Source organism: Corvus brachyrhynchos, unplaced genomic scaffold (assembly GCF_000691975.1).
Source record: "Corvus brachyrhynchos isolate BGI_N302 unplaced genomic scaffold, ASM69197v1 scaffold29, whole genome shotgun sequence".
Classification (NCBI taxonomy): domain Eukaryota; kingdom Metazoa; phylum Chordata; class Aves; order Passeriformes; family Corvidae; genus Corvus; species Corvus brachyrhynchos.
In genome coordinates this window covers 2,233,407-2,250,159 of record NW_008240033.1, presented here as the reverse complement: position 1 = coordinate 2,250,159, position 16,753 = coordinate 2,233,407, and the positions used below count along the sequence as shown (strand labels likewise).

The following is a 16,753-nucleotide window of genomic DNA, read 5'->3' as shown; positions in this document are numbered from 1 at the left end:
AGGAGCGGGGCGCACGCCCCTGGCGTTGTCGCAGCAGCCCCCGCCCCAGCCCCCGCCCGCAGGGCCTCGGCGCAAGAAGGGTCTTGGCGGAGCTGCGTTCATGGGCTTGTGCTGCTCCCAAAGGCATTTTCGGTGGCACGTCCCAAACTCTTCAGATTTTTGATCCCTAAGAGCAGTGATGGTGGTTTGGAACATAAGTTATGTCCCACTCCTTCCAGTAGGCAGCGGCATGCTCTCCCTGAAACTTTCCAGCCAGCTCCCTCATAACAGAATTTGGGAAGGTGCTATTTGCTGGGCCCCTTGTGCCCTAGCTGACAAGCAACCAAATAGCCTTTATAAAAATACTTCAGGTTTTATACAAATTACATTTTGTATAAATGTCTACTCTTGTGTAAATATATATGTTATGTTATACAAAATATATTTGTAAATACGCTTCAGGTTTGTTTGTACATCACTTTGTATCTCTGCTTACATGCTGATGTAATAGACTGCCTTAGGCTGTTTTCAGGATGCACTGTCATTTCATCTTTTCTAATGCAATCTCATCTGGGACTTAGGTGTCCTGTAACACCCTGGATAGCTGTTGCAGTCATTTACCACACAATGAATATGGTTATCCATAACTGTGATCCAAAAGTGAAACTGTACTGCACAAAAGATGAGAGCAATCATCAATATGGAAGGACTGGGCTATTGTAAATGGGAATAAGAAAAAGAGCAGAGATTGAAATAAAAAGGGAGTACTGTATAGGAATACAAAATGCGACACTAAGTGGGAACAGTTCTTGAAAACAGTTCAACCTATAATACTTTGAAGTGCAGTCTCTGGCTTTCCCTTGGATATTTACTTTATTTGACTTAGCAGGTCTGTTTAACAGGCCTTATTGACTCATGTAGAACCGTCTATAGAATTTTTTTGTATATTATTGCCTAAGTGCTGTCTTGGGTTCAGCGCTTAAAGTTCTGGGAACAGTCATGGCTCCTTCTGGGAGATAACACCTCTGAAGTTGCTCTCACCAGGGAGCACCATGAGAGGGAGTGAGCAGCTGCCTGACTTGGATAGTTTGGAGTAAGTGCACAAATTTCATTTCTGTTCCCTAAGAAGGCAAAGAAGATAGTAGGGGTTTTTTTTAGGTGTGTTCGAGAACTGAGGCAGCTAGCAATGCCAAGGTAGCAGGAATTTTTTTCTGCTTTAACTGAAAATGACAAGTAACAACTCCACATTGTATTACTGGAAGTAGTAAATGACACTGAATATTGTATACTAGGACTAACCTTAGGTGTAGCGAAAAATTCTCTCAGACCTTGGTACTTCCGTAATTCTTGTGCAATGATTGGCAGGGTATCCAAAGACATTTATGAAACTTCTGGACTAGCACCTCTTCAGCATCACTTGCCTGACTGCCTGATGAACGCTACATGCGAACCTGGAGGTTGTTTGGTGTCTCAGAAGTACTTGAAAACAATACTTTGATGAGTGATGCTGTCCCAGAAATCTACATGATTTTTAATTCAGAGATATCTCTGCTGCTCTGTTTTAGTGAAATTGTTGACTTTGTATTCTGTCCTGTTTGGACCACGTTGACTCCTAATGAGGCATGTGCTGCTGTTTGTTGTTGGAAGAAATAATAAACTGGGTCTATCTGTTATATATTCTGATAAGATTGCCGTGGGAAAAGAAAAGATCATCTGAGTTGGGACTTGACTTTTGAGCTTTAACTGAGCTCCAGATGAAGCATAAAATGTGTTTCTCTGTTTAAGTTAAAATCATGGATTACCAGGTTTTCATGGTAAAATGTCAGAATCTGGAAAAAGGACTCTCTTCTCATAGAAGTTTTGGCAATTGTCTTGGGGAAATTTGATCTAAGAAATTAGTATCTCACAATACAGTATCATGAGAAAAAGTGGAGGAACTTGAGTGTAGCAGAGAGAGAACTTTCCATATAATTTGATAGCTCTGACCTGTACTCCCCTTTGCCTTTTCTGCCCTTTCAGGAGAGACCAAATTTCTGTGGATATTTTCCCCTAGGAAGTTTCACACAGACTGTTAGCATGTCCTTAATAAAACGTGAAGAGGAAAGATACTTTTTGTCATTTCTTGTTTATGGAACCTCTAGAGTAACAATCGCTTAAGGAGTTTGTGCTCTGAGGATAGGAGATAGAACATTTTGTCTGTTGGCTTTATGGACCGAATTACAGTCATCTGGTCAAAGAGCAAAGATTTTAGAAGCCTCCATACAAAGTGTGTGCTTCTTGCTTGCCTCTCAGGCTTCTTAATCTCTACATGGTGCAAGTGGAAAATGCTCATTTTACAGGTTCTCTCCCTTTAGCCTGTTCTACTCCTAAACTGTTCAACTACTTTGTTTGTCTGGGTCTAAATAAATAAATAAAGTTGATGTGAACTTGTGTCACAACTGTTACGGCTTGGGATTAATGGTGCTCTTTCCAGTCAGTTGTTAGGTTCCTGTTGGGTTTGATGCTGAATGTTCCCAGCATAAGGACAACTGATAAATGTTTTTGACCATTTAGTATGAATGATTTTTGGTTATTTATGTAAACAGTTCTAGCTGTGAATTTTCACAGAGTTAAGAAGACCCTTGGCCTCTTGGATTTTAAGAGTAAATCATACTTAGGGATTCATGAGCTTCTTGAACTAATTAATTAATTTTCATTTTGTTTTGGCAAGATGTGATCCAATTTTAATGGTGGTTTCTGGAAAGTTTCTTAGGTGTTTTGCACCCAGAGCCTGAAGTTTGTAGGTGACTTGTGCATTGTCGCATTTAATTTAAAACTGATAGCTGGGCAGTGTCACTAAGAATGCTGTGAAAAAAAACCTCACTACTGTCATCTATCCTGACACTAGAAAGGCTGTCAGATCTAGTTTGACTGAAGCAGCTGCATGTTTTTGGAAATCTGCTAGCTGTTGAGTGCACTAGTGTCCAGCTGTTGAAATAGTAAACTCAGTGGGAGAAGGGTGGAGGGGAAAGGGAAGGGAATCCCTGTTCCTGTCTCAGTAAACAATGAAAAAAATAACTTGTGGTTGACATTTTCCTTTCTAGAGACAGTTAATGTTAGAAAATGGGTTTTATTTTTTTCCCCCTTACGATATTTCTCAACTTCATGAAAATGAGAATCCTGTCCAAATAATTTTTCATCAGTGCATTTTCTCCTGTGGGGGTGGAGGGAATAATTTGTGAGTGCTTTCAATTTGCCCTGGCCCTTCCTAGGCCCTGGCCCTGGCCCTAGGAGAGGGCCTGGACTTAAAGGCAGTGACTTTACTCTTCAGTTGGTCTACCTTTTTGAGACACTAATTTTTTTCAATTATTTGGTTTTGTATTTGACTGTTTCTCTTAGGAGAACATTTTGTTTCCTGCTCAGTTTGTAACTGGCTAGAATGTTCCAAAGTCAGCAGTCTAGAGCCCTGGGTGAGGAGTTTGGGGCATGCTTTAAGTCACTACCACTGCTCTTAGGGACAAAAAACCTTTAGAACTTGGAGTCCTGCCTGTCCCATGCTGGAGAGCACAAGAACCTTGATGAGAATCCTACCAGAATGCAATTCTGCTTCTTGGAAATTAAGGTAAATATTTCCCTCCGCTGTCCACTGTCGCTTGGTTGTTTTGGTTTTTTCTTTTTTTTCCTCTCTAATAGTTTGCACCTCAGTCCTGTCAACTTTGTTTGAGAAAAAAACTTCTCCTTATTTCCTAATGTTTATGGACATGAGAAGATAACATTTGTCTCAATCTTTTCCTATGCTGCAGATGCAATGGATCAGCTTGAGCAGAGGGTAAATGAATTTTTTATGAATGCAAAGAAAAACAAACCTGAATGGAGAGAAGAACAAATGACGTCAATCAAAAAAGTAAGGATATCACAGGAGAGGGTCAGATTTTTCTTTTGCAAACTAAGACAACCTTAGAAAAAAGTAGTTTATGATTGATGGGAGATTTAAGTGTTCACAACTGTGCCTTCCCTTGGGCTTTCATAAAAGGTGGATAGAACTACCTTGGAGAAGAAAAGTGAGTGAAAAGTTTCTTTCATCAAGGATTTCTCTCAAGTTTTACTGAGCACTTCTGGCATTTAAAAAAATGTAATCCTGAAATGGTGAGGAAACCTAGTACTAAATTTTGAGCTTGGATTTTTTTGTTTCTGTTTGTGTGACATGAAGTTGCCCAAGTTAATTTGCTTTCTTTTAGAGGATATATTTCAAGCTTAGATTCAGCATTTCTCTTGATCTTCTGCCTGTGTCCTTTTACACGTTACACGTGTTGTACATGTAGCTTGAGAGAGGGAAGAGTAAGAAGATGAATGTGTTCTGTGTTATCCTTCAACACTTGAACAGTGGTGGTGGTATTGATAGCAATGTAGTCCATCATTTTGTCAGGAGAAACTCCTTTGTAGTCTCCTACACTGGCTACTTCAGCCACTTATTTGGGTAGGGGTTATTTTCTTCTTTAATTAATGCAAAAAGATTTTTAAATTTTTAAAAAAGAAAAAAAAAATAAGAGCTCTGACTTCACTAGAGTAAATGAAAAATTTGCTTTTGACTTTAGTTGAACCAAAATTTGAAGTAGTTTTCACATAAGATACTATTCAGTGGAAATTCAGAATTGAAAGGCAGTAAAATCTGTTCGAATCTAAAGTCAAAGCATTTGAAAACACACTTGTTTTTAAAAGAAAGTTTTGTCTGTGAATTTTCATTGGCTAGAGGAGACTTTTGGATTGCTTTAGTCAAATTATTTAGAATACACTTATGAGTTAGAGAAACTTACTTTAAGGCAATGTAAATTATATACAATATTATCTCTGTTTAACTAGCATGCCAGAAAGGCACAGAGTATTTCAGCATCGTTTTGAAGAGCAGTAGGATTTGTGGTGGTCCTGAAGTAAAGGACATAACCTTGTTTTAAGCCCATAACATGATGCTATGTAATATAAAATAAATCCAAGATTGTTTCATTTCGTGTAGCATTTCTTGCGGAAATCTAAATATCACTCTAGGAAGAAGTGTCCCCATCTTGTAGTTGGCTTTTTCTAACACAGAGAAAATAAATTGATATATATATATAGTATCTCTCATTCAAAATTCAGATGATTGTTGTTTACAGTAAAATTTCACAGCCTTTCTGAAAACTGACTTAAAATTTGTCCTTTTGACTAATATTTTGTGCTTCATAACAGTAGCTTAAACTTACTGAAATTAGATCAGTTACATTCATAATTTTAAAAAATTCTCTTCATGACAGGATTATTATAAGGCTTTGGAAGATGCAGATGAAAAAGTGCAACTGGCTAATCAAATATATGATCTGGTAAGTGGACACAAGACTTGTGGTCAATTACCTAAATTTATACCCTAAGGAGTTCTAAGCATTTTGATAAGCACTGCAGCTGTGCTACTTGTATTTTTATGTCATCTACATACAGATGTTTTGCTGGTGAAAAAGAATTTAATATCTTACTGACTTAAGAATTTTGGTTTTTTAGGTAGTAAGTGTCACTTAAATATAAAACAAAGCAATAGTATTAGAAATCATGAGGTTTTAATGCATGTTTTTGGCTTGTTTAGGAGATTGGTTTAGAGAATCCCTTGGGATGCAGTGTTGAGGAGTCCAGGAAGGCTGGACATTCTTCAGGAAGAAAACCTTAAATGTATAGGAGCAGGCCATCCCCATGTGCCAAAAGAGAAGCCAGCAGGGAAGAAGACCAGCCTGGCTAAATACAGAGCTTTGGCTTCAACTCAGGAAAAAAAAAGAAAGTGTATCCCCTTTGGAAGAATGGGCAGGCAGCTTGAGAGGGCTACAAGAATTTTGTGAGGTTATTGCAGGGAGGTAATTAGAAGGGCCAGGGTCCAAGCAGAACTGAATCTGGTTACTGCTGTAAAAGACTAACAATATTTTTAAAAATATATCAGCAATAAAAGAAGGGCTGTGAAAAATCTCCATCCTTTATTGGATACAGAGGTAAACAGTGATGGAGGATGAAGAAAAGGCAGAGGTACTTAATGCCTTCATTGCCTCAATCTGTAATAACAAGACTGGTTGTTCTCAGGGTACCCAGCCCGCTGAGCTGGAAGAAGTGGGTGGGGAGCAGAATGAAGTCCCTGTAATCCAAGGGAAAAGGTCAGCAACCTGCTGTGCCACTTAGACACACACAGGTCTAGGGCCCTAATGGGATCCACCCCACAGCACTGAGGGAGATGGTGGAAGAGGTCACTAAGCCACTTTCAGGCACTTACCAGACATCCCAAATGACTGGGAATTAACAAATGTAATGGCCACGTACAAGAAGGATCAGAAAGAGCATCCAGGGAAGTACGGGCCTGTCAGCCTGACTTCAGTGCTGGGGAAGGTCATGGAGCAGATCATATTGAGTGTCATGACACAGCACAAGCAGGACAACCAGGTGATTAGGCCCAGGCAGCATGGGTTTAGGAAGGCAGGTCTTGCTTGACTGACCTGATCTTCAGTGATGAAGTGACCTGTGTAGTGAATGAGGAAGAGGCTGTGGGTGTTGCCTACCTGGACTTCAGTAAAGCCTTTGACACTGTTTCCTACAGCACTCTCCTGGAGAAACTGGCTGCTCATGCCTTGGACAGGTGCACTATTCATTGGGTAAAAAACTGGATGGATGGCCAGACCCAGAGAGGGGTGGCACATGATTTAAAGTATAAAGTTTATTTATTTTACATTTTCTCAGACAATAGAACTTGCAAGTCAGACTACACTCAAATGTAGAAGACAACTGATTTAGTTTCACTTCAACTAGGCAAAAGTTAGTTTAGAAGTTGGAACTTGCCCCTTCTCTTTTGCTTAGCTAGTAACTGGGAAAATCTCCCAGGTTTTAATAAAGACAGGTAAATTTTGCTGTATGAATACAGATCTAGAAAGCGTTTGGAGCGTCATGGTTTTTTTCATGATAGTGAGTTGAGAATTTTTTTTGTTAATTTTTAGTACCCAAGAGCACATCATAGTTTGCTGAAACACACAGGAGTCTCCACTTTTCAGTTAAGATTCAATACACACTAAGTTTACTGATGTTGATAGTGGCACACAAATTGCACACAAGTTTCAGTTCAGAACTTGCAATTTCCCCAAAGCAGCCCAATCTCTACTAAAGTCCGTGTCATGTACTGTTCTTTCTCTTCCCCTTTCTGTTTGCATAACCAGAGCACTTCCAAGTCTTCTTCATCTTTATTTCTGAAAAGAAGTGTCTTGGACCTTAGCCTACACTGTTTTGGTGTTAACAGCAGTGTCTCTGCTGAGTGAGGGAAGTGGAGGTGACCAAGAAGATGCACTTCTGTGCATTATTGTGCTTAGTGCTGCGTGTCACAAAACTGCTGGAAGGGAAATACTTAGCAAGCTTGAGATTAAGGACTTAGATATTCATGTTCCAGAACTGGATGCTATTTATTTTTGCTTCATCTAACAAACAGGTAGACCGTCATTTGAGAAAATTGGACCAGGAACTCGCTAAATTTAAAATGGAACTTGAAGCAGATAATGCTGGAATTACAGAAATATTAGAGAGACGTAAGTATGCATGATTTTCTTTTAAGAAACTGACAGACCTTCTGTCAATTTGCAAAATTAATGTATCATACACTTGTTAGTGGCTGCCAGTATTTTCACCTGTGTTTTAACCCACTTTTCATCAGTGATTCTCAAATTCTAGTTTCAACCTCAATTTAGAATAGTGAAATCAAAATACAACTGAGTAATTTTTTCATAGAACTCTTGTCCTTGTGGATTGCTACAGTAAGATACATAATTCTTTAAACCTGGTTTTAGTGATTTTAGGTATTCAGCCAAGTACTTTGGCCTAAGCCTGCGACCTACCCAGTTGCAGGTGTAACATTTATTCCTTGAATTGATTGCCACCAAACTGTGGAGGCTCATTATTTTTGTTTTCCATGTACTTGGTGGTTTTCTTTTTTTAAAGGGGTGAGAATGGGTTGTTCTGTAATGGGCTAGTGAAGAAAAAGCATTTTAGGTAAGAAACCTGCATGTTAAATACAACCCTGCCGGTATTTAGAATGTGAATAAAAATGTAAAGTGTCAGCTTTTCGCCAGCTTGGTGTAGAAGAAGCTGGCTTTTCTGCACTCATCAGCATTTAGACATCAAATTCAAATGTGATTGTGATAAATTTCTAAGTTGATTTAACTACTGTGAGGCAGTGGCTGTCCTCATAGCCAAAAATAGTGAAAAGTGACTTAAGTCACTTGGGGATATTAAGAATAAGTATCCTTTCTTGGAACTTTTTTGTGGCTGTGTTGTTTAAGCTGGGAGTTTGGGGCTATTTTATTTTCAACTGCTATTACAAGTAACAGGCACAAAAAAAAGAAAACTGTAAATTAAGTGCTATTAATTAACTAGCAATTACAGAAAAGGAATAGTTTCTTTTAGTTTAAATCCCAGCTGGTTTTTGGATGTGATGCTACCTTCTGTTGAACTGTGTGTTTGGAGAAGTTGCTAGACAGGATTTCAAGAACTCAAAATACAGAAGTGCTAGACTGCATGTTGCATCTTTAAGGTTTGTTTGGTTTGAGGGTTTTCTTTCTTTGTTTTTAAATAAAGCTAAAGGTAGAAGACTCTAAAATTTTTAGCTTTCAGAGTAAATACATATGGTTGAAGTCCCGCCAGAGGGCAGCCTTTGGGCAAGTTCATAATGTGGTAGAAATTCGCTCAGCCAAAATAGCTCCTTATGCTTTGAACCTCTTCTAGAACAATTAAGCTTTTGTAATACGCTTAGGTATTACTCATATACTCTTGCATTTCAGTGCTTTTTGAAAGCAGTGGAAGAGGTAAAGAAACGTTGAAGCCACAGATTTTCAAAAATGAATGTGAATTGCTTTCTTGTTTTGTGTTCTGTGTAAATGTAAGTTGGTAGGTATTGCAGCTATTTCAAAATCTTTTTGTTAGAGATTGATGCACAAAATACTGTATATTGTTCTAAATTCATAGTCAGTCTCTCTTATGCTGTGATTATTTAGTCTCATATTACAATAAATGTTATTAGATGTAGACTTGGATTTGTGCCCATCCGACTTTTTCCTTTTTTTGGGGGGCGGATGGGGGTGGAGTTTGTTGTTGTCGTTGTTTTGTTGGTTTTGTGGAGTTTTTTTGTTTGTTTTGTTTTTATTTGTATTGTTGCTCTGTGTATTTTGAATGTTAACAAAATCTGGATAATGATCTGCAGCCCTTTCTTTTGAATGTTAAATCATCTTGAAAGACACTGCTATTTCTTGAGTTTGGACTGAATGTGACAAGGTGGACTCAGTGGGACAAGATGCCTTATTTATACAGTTTACATGTCTTCAGTTCATATTGGTGTAGATTGTCAGTACTTTTGGCGCAGCCATTCTGCAACTCATTTGAGTAAGTGGCATGTTGAGGGCAGTGTTGTTGGTTCTTCTTATTTGCCTTGATTTTAAGTGCTTGATTTCAAGAGTCGAAGAGTAGCAGTCACCACTTTTTATTTGAAAGCTAATCTCACTGGCTTCTGTTTGTACTGTAGAATGGCTTTCAACTTGAGCAAAAATTCTTCCGATAAAATAAATATAACTGCACTGTAATTTGGTTAATATTTTAAAGAATCATTTAGTATGTAAAAGTCAAAACAGTGCCAACTCCGAAATTTTCCTGTCCTTCTTACCTCCCTCTTAGGGTCTCTGGAGCTGGATACACCAGCACAGCCTGTGAATAACCATCACTCCCATTCTCACACTCCAGTAGAGAGTAAGTATTTGAAACTTATGAAGATGCCCACTTTTTATGTTTCCTTTGGGTTTTTTTGTTGATTAGTATCAGGAGAAAAAGGTTCAGAACTTTTTTCCTCCATCATTGCAGGAAGAAAAAAAGGCATAATAAATGCTAATAATGTTTGTTAAGAAGAAGTTCAAGAATGAAATAGATTTTGCTGGTGGGAATTAGTTGAAAGTGCTAGCATGGTTTGACTTTCAAGCTGAATAGGTTTTACATTTAAGTTCCCTTCATTTGTTTCATTTAGAAAGGAAACACAATCCATCTTCTCACCATAGTACAACAGATCATGTTCCTGAAAAGAAGTTTAAATCTGAAGCTCTTCTATCTACCCTGACTTCAGATGCTTCTAAAGAAAATACACCAGGTAATCCTAATTGTCTTTCATTTCATTGCTTTTTAATCAGAAGAAGAGAAACTTAATTATATTTGAGTTAGTCTTTTGAAAGCACAAAATCATGGAATAGGTAAGGTTGGAAGGGACCCCAGTGGGTCATCTGGTGCAGCCTCCCTGCTCAAGCAGGGTCATCGCAGAGCACGTGGGACAGAATTGTGTCCATACAGTTCTTGAGTATCTCCAGTGCAGGAGACTCCACAGCTTCTCTGGGCAACCTGTTCTGTGCGTGGCCACCTGCGCAGTAAAGAAGTTCTTCCTCATGTTCAGGTGGGACTTCTGCGCATCAGGTTCTGCTCATAGTCTCTTGTCCTATTGCTCAGACCACTGAGCAGAGCCCGACTCCATCCCCTTGACACCCTCCCTTCAGATAGTCTTAGACAGTGATGAGGTCCCCTCACAGTCTTCTTGAGGCTGAGCAGGCTCAGCTTCCCTCAACTTTTCCTAAGTGAGATGCTCCAGTACCGTAATCATCTTTTTTTCACTCCACTGGACCCACTCCAGGAGCTCTATGTCTCTCCTGTCTTGAGGAGCCCAGAACTGGACACAGCACTCCAGATGCAGCTTTGCTAGGGCTGAGTAGAGGGTCAGGATCACCTCCCTCAACCTGCTGGCAATGCTCCTCCTAATGCATCCCAGGACACCAGTGGCCTTCTTGGCCCCCAGGACACACTGCTGGCTCACAGAGTTTTTTGTCCACCGGGGCCCTGAGGTCCTTCTCCACAGGGCGGCTTTTCAGCAGGTCAGACCACAGCCTGTGCTGGTGCATGGGGTTATTCCTCCCAGGTGCACTGCACTTCCCTTTGTGGAATTTCTAGACCCTGTGCCATGGATAATGACCTTCTGGGATCTGCCATTCAGCCAGTCCTCAGTCAGAGGCTCATACCCTTTCCCCTGGGATTTTCAGTCACTTGAAACATGAGAAATTGCAGGCATTGTTACTCATCTGTGTTGTCCATGAAGCGGGTCTGATTTGTTGTCATTTAACAGCTGTATGTTGGCTGTTTCTTTTTATTTACAGTTTGAAGAAGATAACAGTACAGTTTCATTCACCCAGTAGTAGAAATATAAAAGGTCAATGCATTATTTTGGGAAAAAAACGTATACAACAATTTCCAAAGTAAGGGAAAAGAATTTTCACACCTTTTTTTTTTTAAGAGTTGGTCTCAAAATAAAATTCTTTCATGTGTTATCTATGTCAAAAGAGGAGAGAAGTCTTTTTGAATAGGGACTAAAAAAACCTAAACCTTTCTGCCTATTCTCAGTATTAAGGTGTTCCATAGTTTCTTTTCGGAAAATAAAAGACTAGGGAGTTACAGTAAGTCAACTACCTTATGTTTTGGAATTCAGTAATGTTTGTCAGTTTTAAGTAGTTTCAGTCATGTCTATTTCAATTTTCTTTTGAAGAAACTTCACATGAGGCTGCAAATAAAATGTAGTATATTTGAGCAGCTGACATTCTGCAGATGACACTGGAAATTGTGTTGCATTAAAACTGATCTGTAGTTTTTAGAATTAAGATTGTTGAAAGTTCTACTTCAGAAACAGTATAGGTACATAGTCAAATTCTTACCCTCTTCTTGATGGTTATAGTAGTGAGCATTGTTTCAATATAGGCACAGGTATAGCAGCTGCATCTGTTCTTCGATAGCTGAGTATGATAGTGAGAGCTGTCTTTCTAAAAGGACTCCTTGCACATGAGGATAGGGAACAAACTTCTTTTTTTTTCCCCCATAAACAAATACTGGCTGTATCTAAATACTTTTAAAACCTTTTTTCCAAATGATTAGACTACTCTGATGCATAAACAGGGTTCCTACTCTTTCACTGGTTGTCATATAACTCTTCTTAAAATGCAAAGGAATTTAGTTTCATTTTGAATTTCATAAATGTGTTCTATTCATCAAGGGTGTCGAAACAGTAATTCATCATCCTCTTCAAACAATGCATACAATACAAACTCTTCTCAACCATTGGCATCATATAACCTGGGCTCATTATCTTCAGGATCCGGGGCCGGTGCAATTACCATGGCAGCAGCTCAAGCAGTGCAAGCCACGGCACAGGTAATGTCAAAATATTCTTGTCATTCTGCCATCCACTTAAGATTACGAAGAAAGGCTAGTGACTGCTATACAGTTCCTATATTAGAATTTTATTTATATGCCACAGTTTTATCCTCTATAACTTGCCTAAAGGCACAGCTTGTTTTCTGGCCTTTCCTGGAGGATATTCTCACACATTTAACTGCTTTCTATACGTAAGTTCATTAACAAGGTGACGAGTGAACCTGTGCAAATCATTAGCAGTTAGCAGCCTGGTATTTCTTACGTAGGAGCTTTACTGTGTAATCTGATACAATATCAGTATTCCTTTCAGATGAAGGAGGGAAGACGAACATCCAGTCTAAAAGCCAGCTATGAAGCATTTAAGAACAATGATTTTCAGCTTGGAAGAGAATTTTCATTGTCCAGAGATTCAGCTGGATATTCGTCATCAGCTCTGGCATCTACATTAACTCAGACGTTAAGTTCGTCAACCACAGATTCACGAAGTGGCAGAAAAAGCAAGTAGGTTTTCTTACTTGTTGACTGCAATTACAACTTTTAAGGCAGCTAAACTTTCTTTTAAAAGGTCATGGGCCATATTAGAAATACATTGTATTTAATATCTGTGAGGGGGAACAGGAGAAGGTAGTTACTGCCCGTTGGCCCTTTTTTGTTCAGGGCTGTGTTCTTTAGGCCTCCCACTTCTTTTTCTTTAGGCAGACTCACTCCATTTTTAAGTAAATGTCTTGATTTCCTTTTTTATCTGAGATACGGTCAAGTTTCTTCCCTTATTTTTCTGTATTTTGGAGAGATTTGATCTAACAGTAAATGTTGGGAATTATTGTGCATTGGTTAGTAGATGATTTTGAAATAAACTGGAGATCTGTTTGATGCCAGTTTCAAGTAAACATGACATTTTCTAATGGCTGATCATCTACAACAGGGAATGAATTTTATTTCTGATTGAAATGAAGTTTTAAAACATTTTAAACAACACAATGTCACAACACATAGTGACAGCAGTCAGAACTTGTACTTGAAAGAATTTGTCTCAAAATGCCTATCCTTTTAAATTGACTTGAGTTTTTTCTTCATTCAAATTTGTGTGTGTTCACAGCTCAGTTAATAATGCTGTTTTAGAAGCATTTTTCATCTATGAATATCTTGGGTGCCAGGTCTGACCTATAAGCAAAAGCAGATAATTTTTATTCCGGCGCCATTCCTATGGAGTGATTGCTGATGCTTGAGTGGAGATTAACAGAGAATCAGTCATCTTCAAAACAGTTATCTGTTGGCCATGATGTATGACATTACTTATATGTAAATTCCTGTTTTATTGGTAGCATAATTTTTATAAGGACTTGACACCAAGGCTGTTGATGGAAAATTTTGTGAAGAAAAGCATTTGTTAAAGCCACTAGACAGTTTAGAGCTGTTACATTCCATTGATTGGAACAGCATGTCTTGCACTTGTTAGCTGGTATGACTTGTTTCCTTTTCTAAGAGCATTCAGTGGGTGCATTCCAGTGCTTGCAGTGGTTGAATGAAATGTGATAGTGAATGATAGCTTTGGGATTTACATACTGCAGTATTTCAGAGTAAACGAAGTACTTGTTCAGTGATTCTTTCACTTGGCAGGAAATAAATAATGTATGCTATTTTTTTCCTTTTTTTTTTTCTCTTCCTCAGAAACAACAACAAATCCTCAAGTCAGCAGTCCTCATCATCATCTTCTTCTTCCTCTCTATCATCATGTTCTTCTTCATCTGCACTGGCACAGGAACTGTCTCAGCAAACAGCAGTAATACCAGAGTCTGATTCTAATAGCCAGGTTGATTGGACCTATGATCCAAATGAGCCACGTTACTGTATTTGTAATCAGGTAAGGATGGCCTCCAAATTGAAATACAACTACAGTTGCTGTTTTGATATAGCTGAACTTCCTTCTCTGAATGCTAATTTTAAAAAACTATTTTTACTCTTGAAGTTCTGATCTGTTTTTATTTGCTTACTGTTGATGTGAATAATGAACTCAACTGTTGAAACTAAAAACAGTCAATTTTTGAGTGATATGATATCCTTGGAGAGTTTTAAATCTGGTAATGGAGACTTCAGGAATAATTAAATTAAAAATTGAGGGGGTTCACAATGAATTTAGTTTTTTATCCAATCTGAAATATGCAGATGTATCTTCTTTTGCATAAACAATTTTTGAAAATCAATCCACTACGAACATGATGGTGTTTGGGTTGTGTAACAAAAGTAAAATGAAAATGTTGTTACTGCTATTAATGGAAAAACTCCTCAAAGGAAGAAATTTGAATGTTGGCCCTTTCAAAAATGTTGATTGCTTTTAACTAGTAATATGAATATTAATAAGGGTGATTTTTTCCCTTATTTTACTAGGTGTCCTATGGTGAGATGGTAGGCTGTGATAACCAAGATGTAAGTAACAAAATTCAGAAGATTCATGAGAGGCTTGTGCATATAACTATTGCTTGCAGGACTTACTTTTATTTTACAGTTTGTTTTTGAGTAGAATTTTTTAGATTAAAGTGCATGTGATTTGAACCATCCTTCAGGAGACTTCTCCTCACCTCTCCACACAGCTCAGGTTCTTTTCAAAACCTTCAGCCTTCGCTAGGTTCAAAAATGCCCTGCTTCAAAATATCCTTTATTTCTGTGAATGTTTAGCTATGTCACTACTAACAACAGTTGTCCTTTTCAAATAAAAAGTTTTAAAAGAACAGTTGAATGTAGTCACATATTTACTGAGATACTACATTTAAACAGAAGTGAGTAATAAGATTACTTCATCAAACTAAGTATTTCAAAGCATAACATACTTACTTTGCTCTATGAGTCCATATATGACTCCTAGAATTTTTGTAATTTTCCTTAGTGTACTGAGTGTATGTTGCAGATCCCTCTCTCTGCTCGTTTTGTCCTATGACTTGTATGAAACGCAGAATCTATGCTTTCCATTCATGTTTCATTTTCACAGAATTGTATTTGTGATAGGCATTTTGAAAAAAGCCCAAGTCCCAAACCCTCTATTTTAACTCTGTTTTTACAGTGCCCTATTGAGTGGTTCCACTATGGATGTGTTGGACTGACAGAAGCACCAAAAGGGAAATGGTACTGTCCACAGTGTACAGCTGCAATGAAGAGAAGAGGCAGTAGACATAAATAAGTTTCTTCATCTGGAAAACAAATTGCATACTAAAGGTTTTATAAAGGACTTGGGAGGAGAGGGGCAGCTCTCACCACACTTCCTTGTAACCACTGAAGGGTAACATAGCAATCATAGAATGGTATGGTTGGAAAGGACCGTAAAGATTGTCTGGTTCCAGCCCCCAGTCATGAGATCTTGAACTATTGGTTTTGCTAAGTTGTGTTTTAATATTGTAGGTAAATTATTTACGCACCTTGATGTGCTACAGATACTACTCCAGTGAGCCTTGGATTGTGCCAGTGGCCAACATATGCAGACATTTGTACTACCAAACCATTTTCTCTAAGCAGTGGGCATTCTACAATTACTCAATCTTCCAAAAACTCTGATAAGTCAAGATTTTAAATGTATGTTTTATATACAACAGGTATATTCTGCTGCATGTACTGTACTCAAGAGCTGTTATGTAACACTATGTATATTAATAGTGCAAAAAGTCAGTGCTTCTGAAAGGAAAAACAGACAGTGGTTTTTAAAATGCCTTTATAGCTTTGGTTCTTTATGAAACTTAATTCAGCAGGCTGAAGAAAATGGTTCTTGTATACAGCGGGCTGTCATCCTTTAGGGTACTTGAGTATGTAAAAACAAAAAAAATGCTGTAGAATAAAACAAACTTGTGCCATTAGTCTTTATATGTTTCTGCTCCAGAGAAGGCAGGGGCCATAAGAAGAAAAAAAGGTGTTAAAGTGATGATAAATTTTTATACCAAATGTGTTTATTTTTTTGTGCAAGTAATCCTTTAAATCTGAATTGTATTAGGTGTAAAATAAAAGAATCTCAACTCCACAGATTAATGTTTTCTGTATATTTGTCAAAACAGGTCTGTCCCTGGAATGGTTTCACAAACAAATTTCCTTTTTTTTTTTTTTTCTGTGTCTCTTTAATGCAGCAGCACTGAACAGAAACATGAGGTTTATGCCTATTTTTTCCTTCCTTCTTCTTTCCACCATTAAAAAAATATGCTTTCCCTTTGGAATAAAGATTTTGCTTCAGCCCTGGGTTAGGCTGAAAGACTCTGTGACTGTCATGTGGTAGCTTTCCAGACCCATGAAGAGGAGGAGAAGAGAGAGAGAGAAGCAGTGTTCCATTCCATGACCATGCAAATAACGTCAAGGGAATAGAAACAGGTCCATTAGTAGTAAGAGTATGTGCAGAGAATGAAACCAGGCTTCTGTCACAGCATGGGTTTTTTTCAGAATGAAAAAAGCAGGCTTTTAAAGTCCATGGACTCAGGAAAAGTAGATATGTAAGAAGGAAAATGTGATTATGGATGATAAATAGACTTTGGTAAAAGAATAGGATAGAAGTTGGTGA

At 38.1% G+C, this 16,753-nt stretch overlaps 1 protein-coding gene across 2 annotated transcripts; it reads left to right on the top strand.

The window, feature by feature from the left end:
- Positions 1-21: 21 nt before the first annotated feature.
- ING3 (inhibitor of growth family member 3) lies at positions 22-16,229 on the top strand. Of its 2 annotated transcripts, none has more exons than XM_008640977.2 (11): positions 22-3,580; positions 3,762-3,862; positions 5,247-5,312; positions 7,436-7,532; positions 9,667-9,738; positions 10,010-10,129; positions 12,065-12,222; positions 12,536-12,726; positions 13,894-14,086; positions 14,611-14,649; positions 15,281-16,229. In XM_008640977.2, exons 2-11 carry the CDS (start codon positions 3,767-3,769, stop codon positions 15,395-15,397), a joined length of 1,149 nt encoding a protein of 382 aa, XP_008639199.1. In that variant the 5' UTR covers positions 22-3,580; positions 3,762-3,766; the 3' UTR covers positions 15,398-16,229. The 2 variants fall into 2 exon arrangements, with proteins under 2 accessions (XP_008639199.1, XP_017599275.1); XM_017743786.1 differs by having other exon boundaries at positions 12,164-12,222; positions 15,281-16,064.
- The last annotated feature ends 524 nt before the right edge of the window (positions 16,230-16,753 follow it).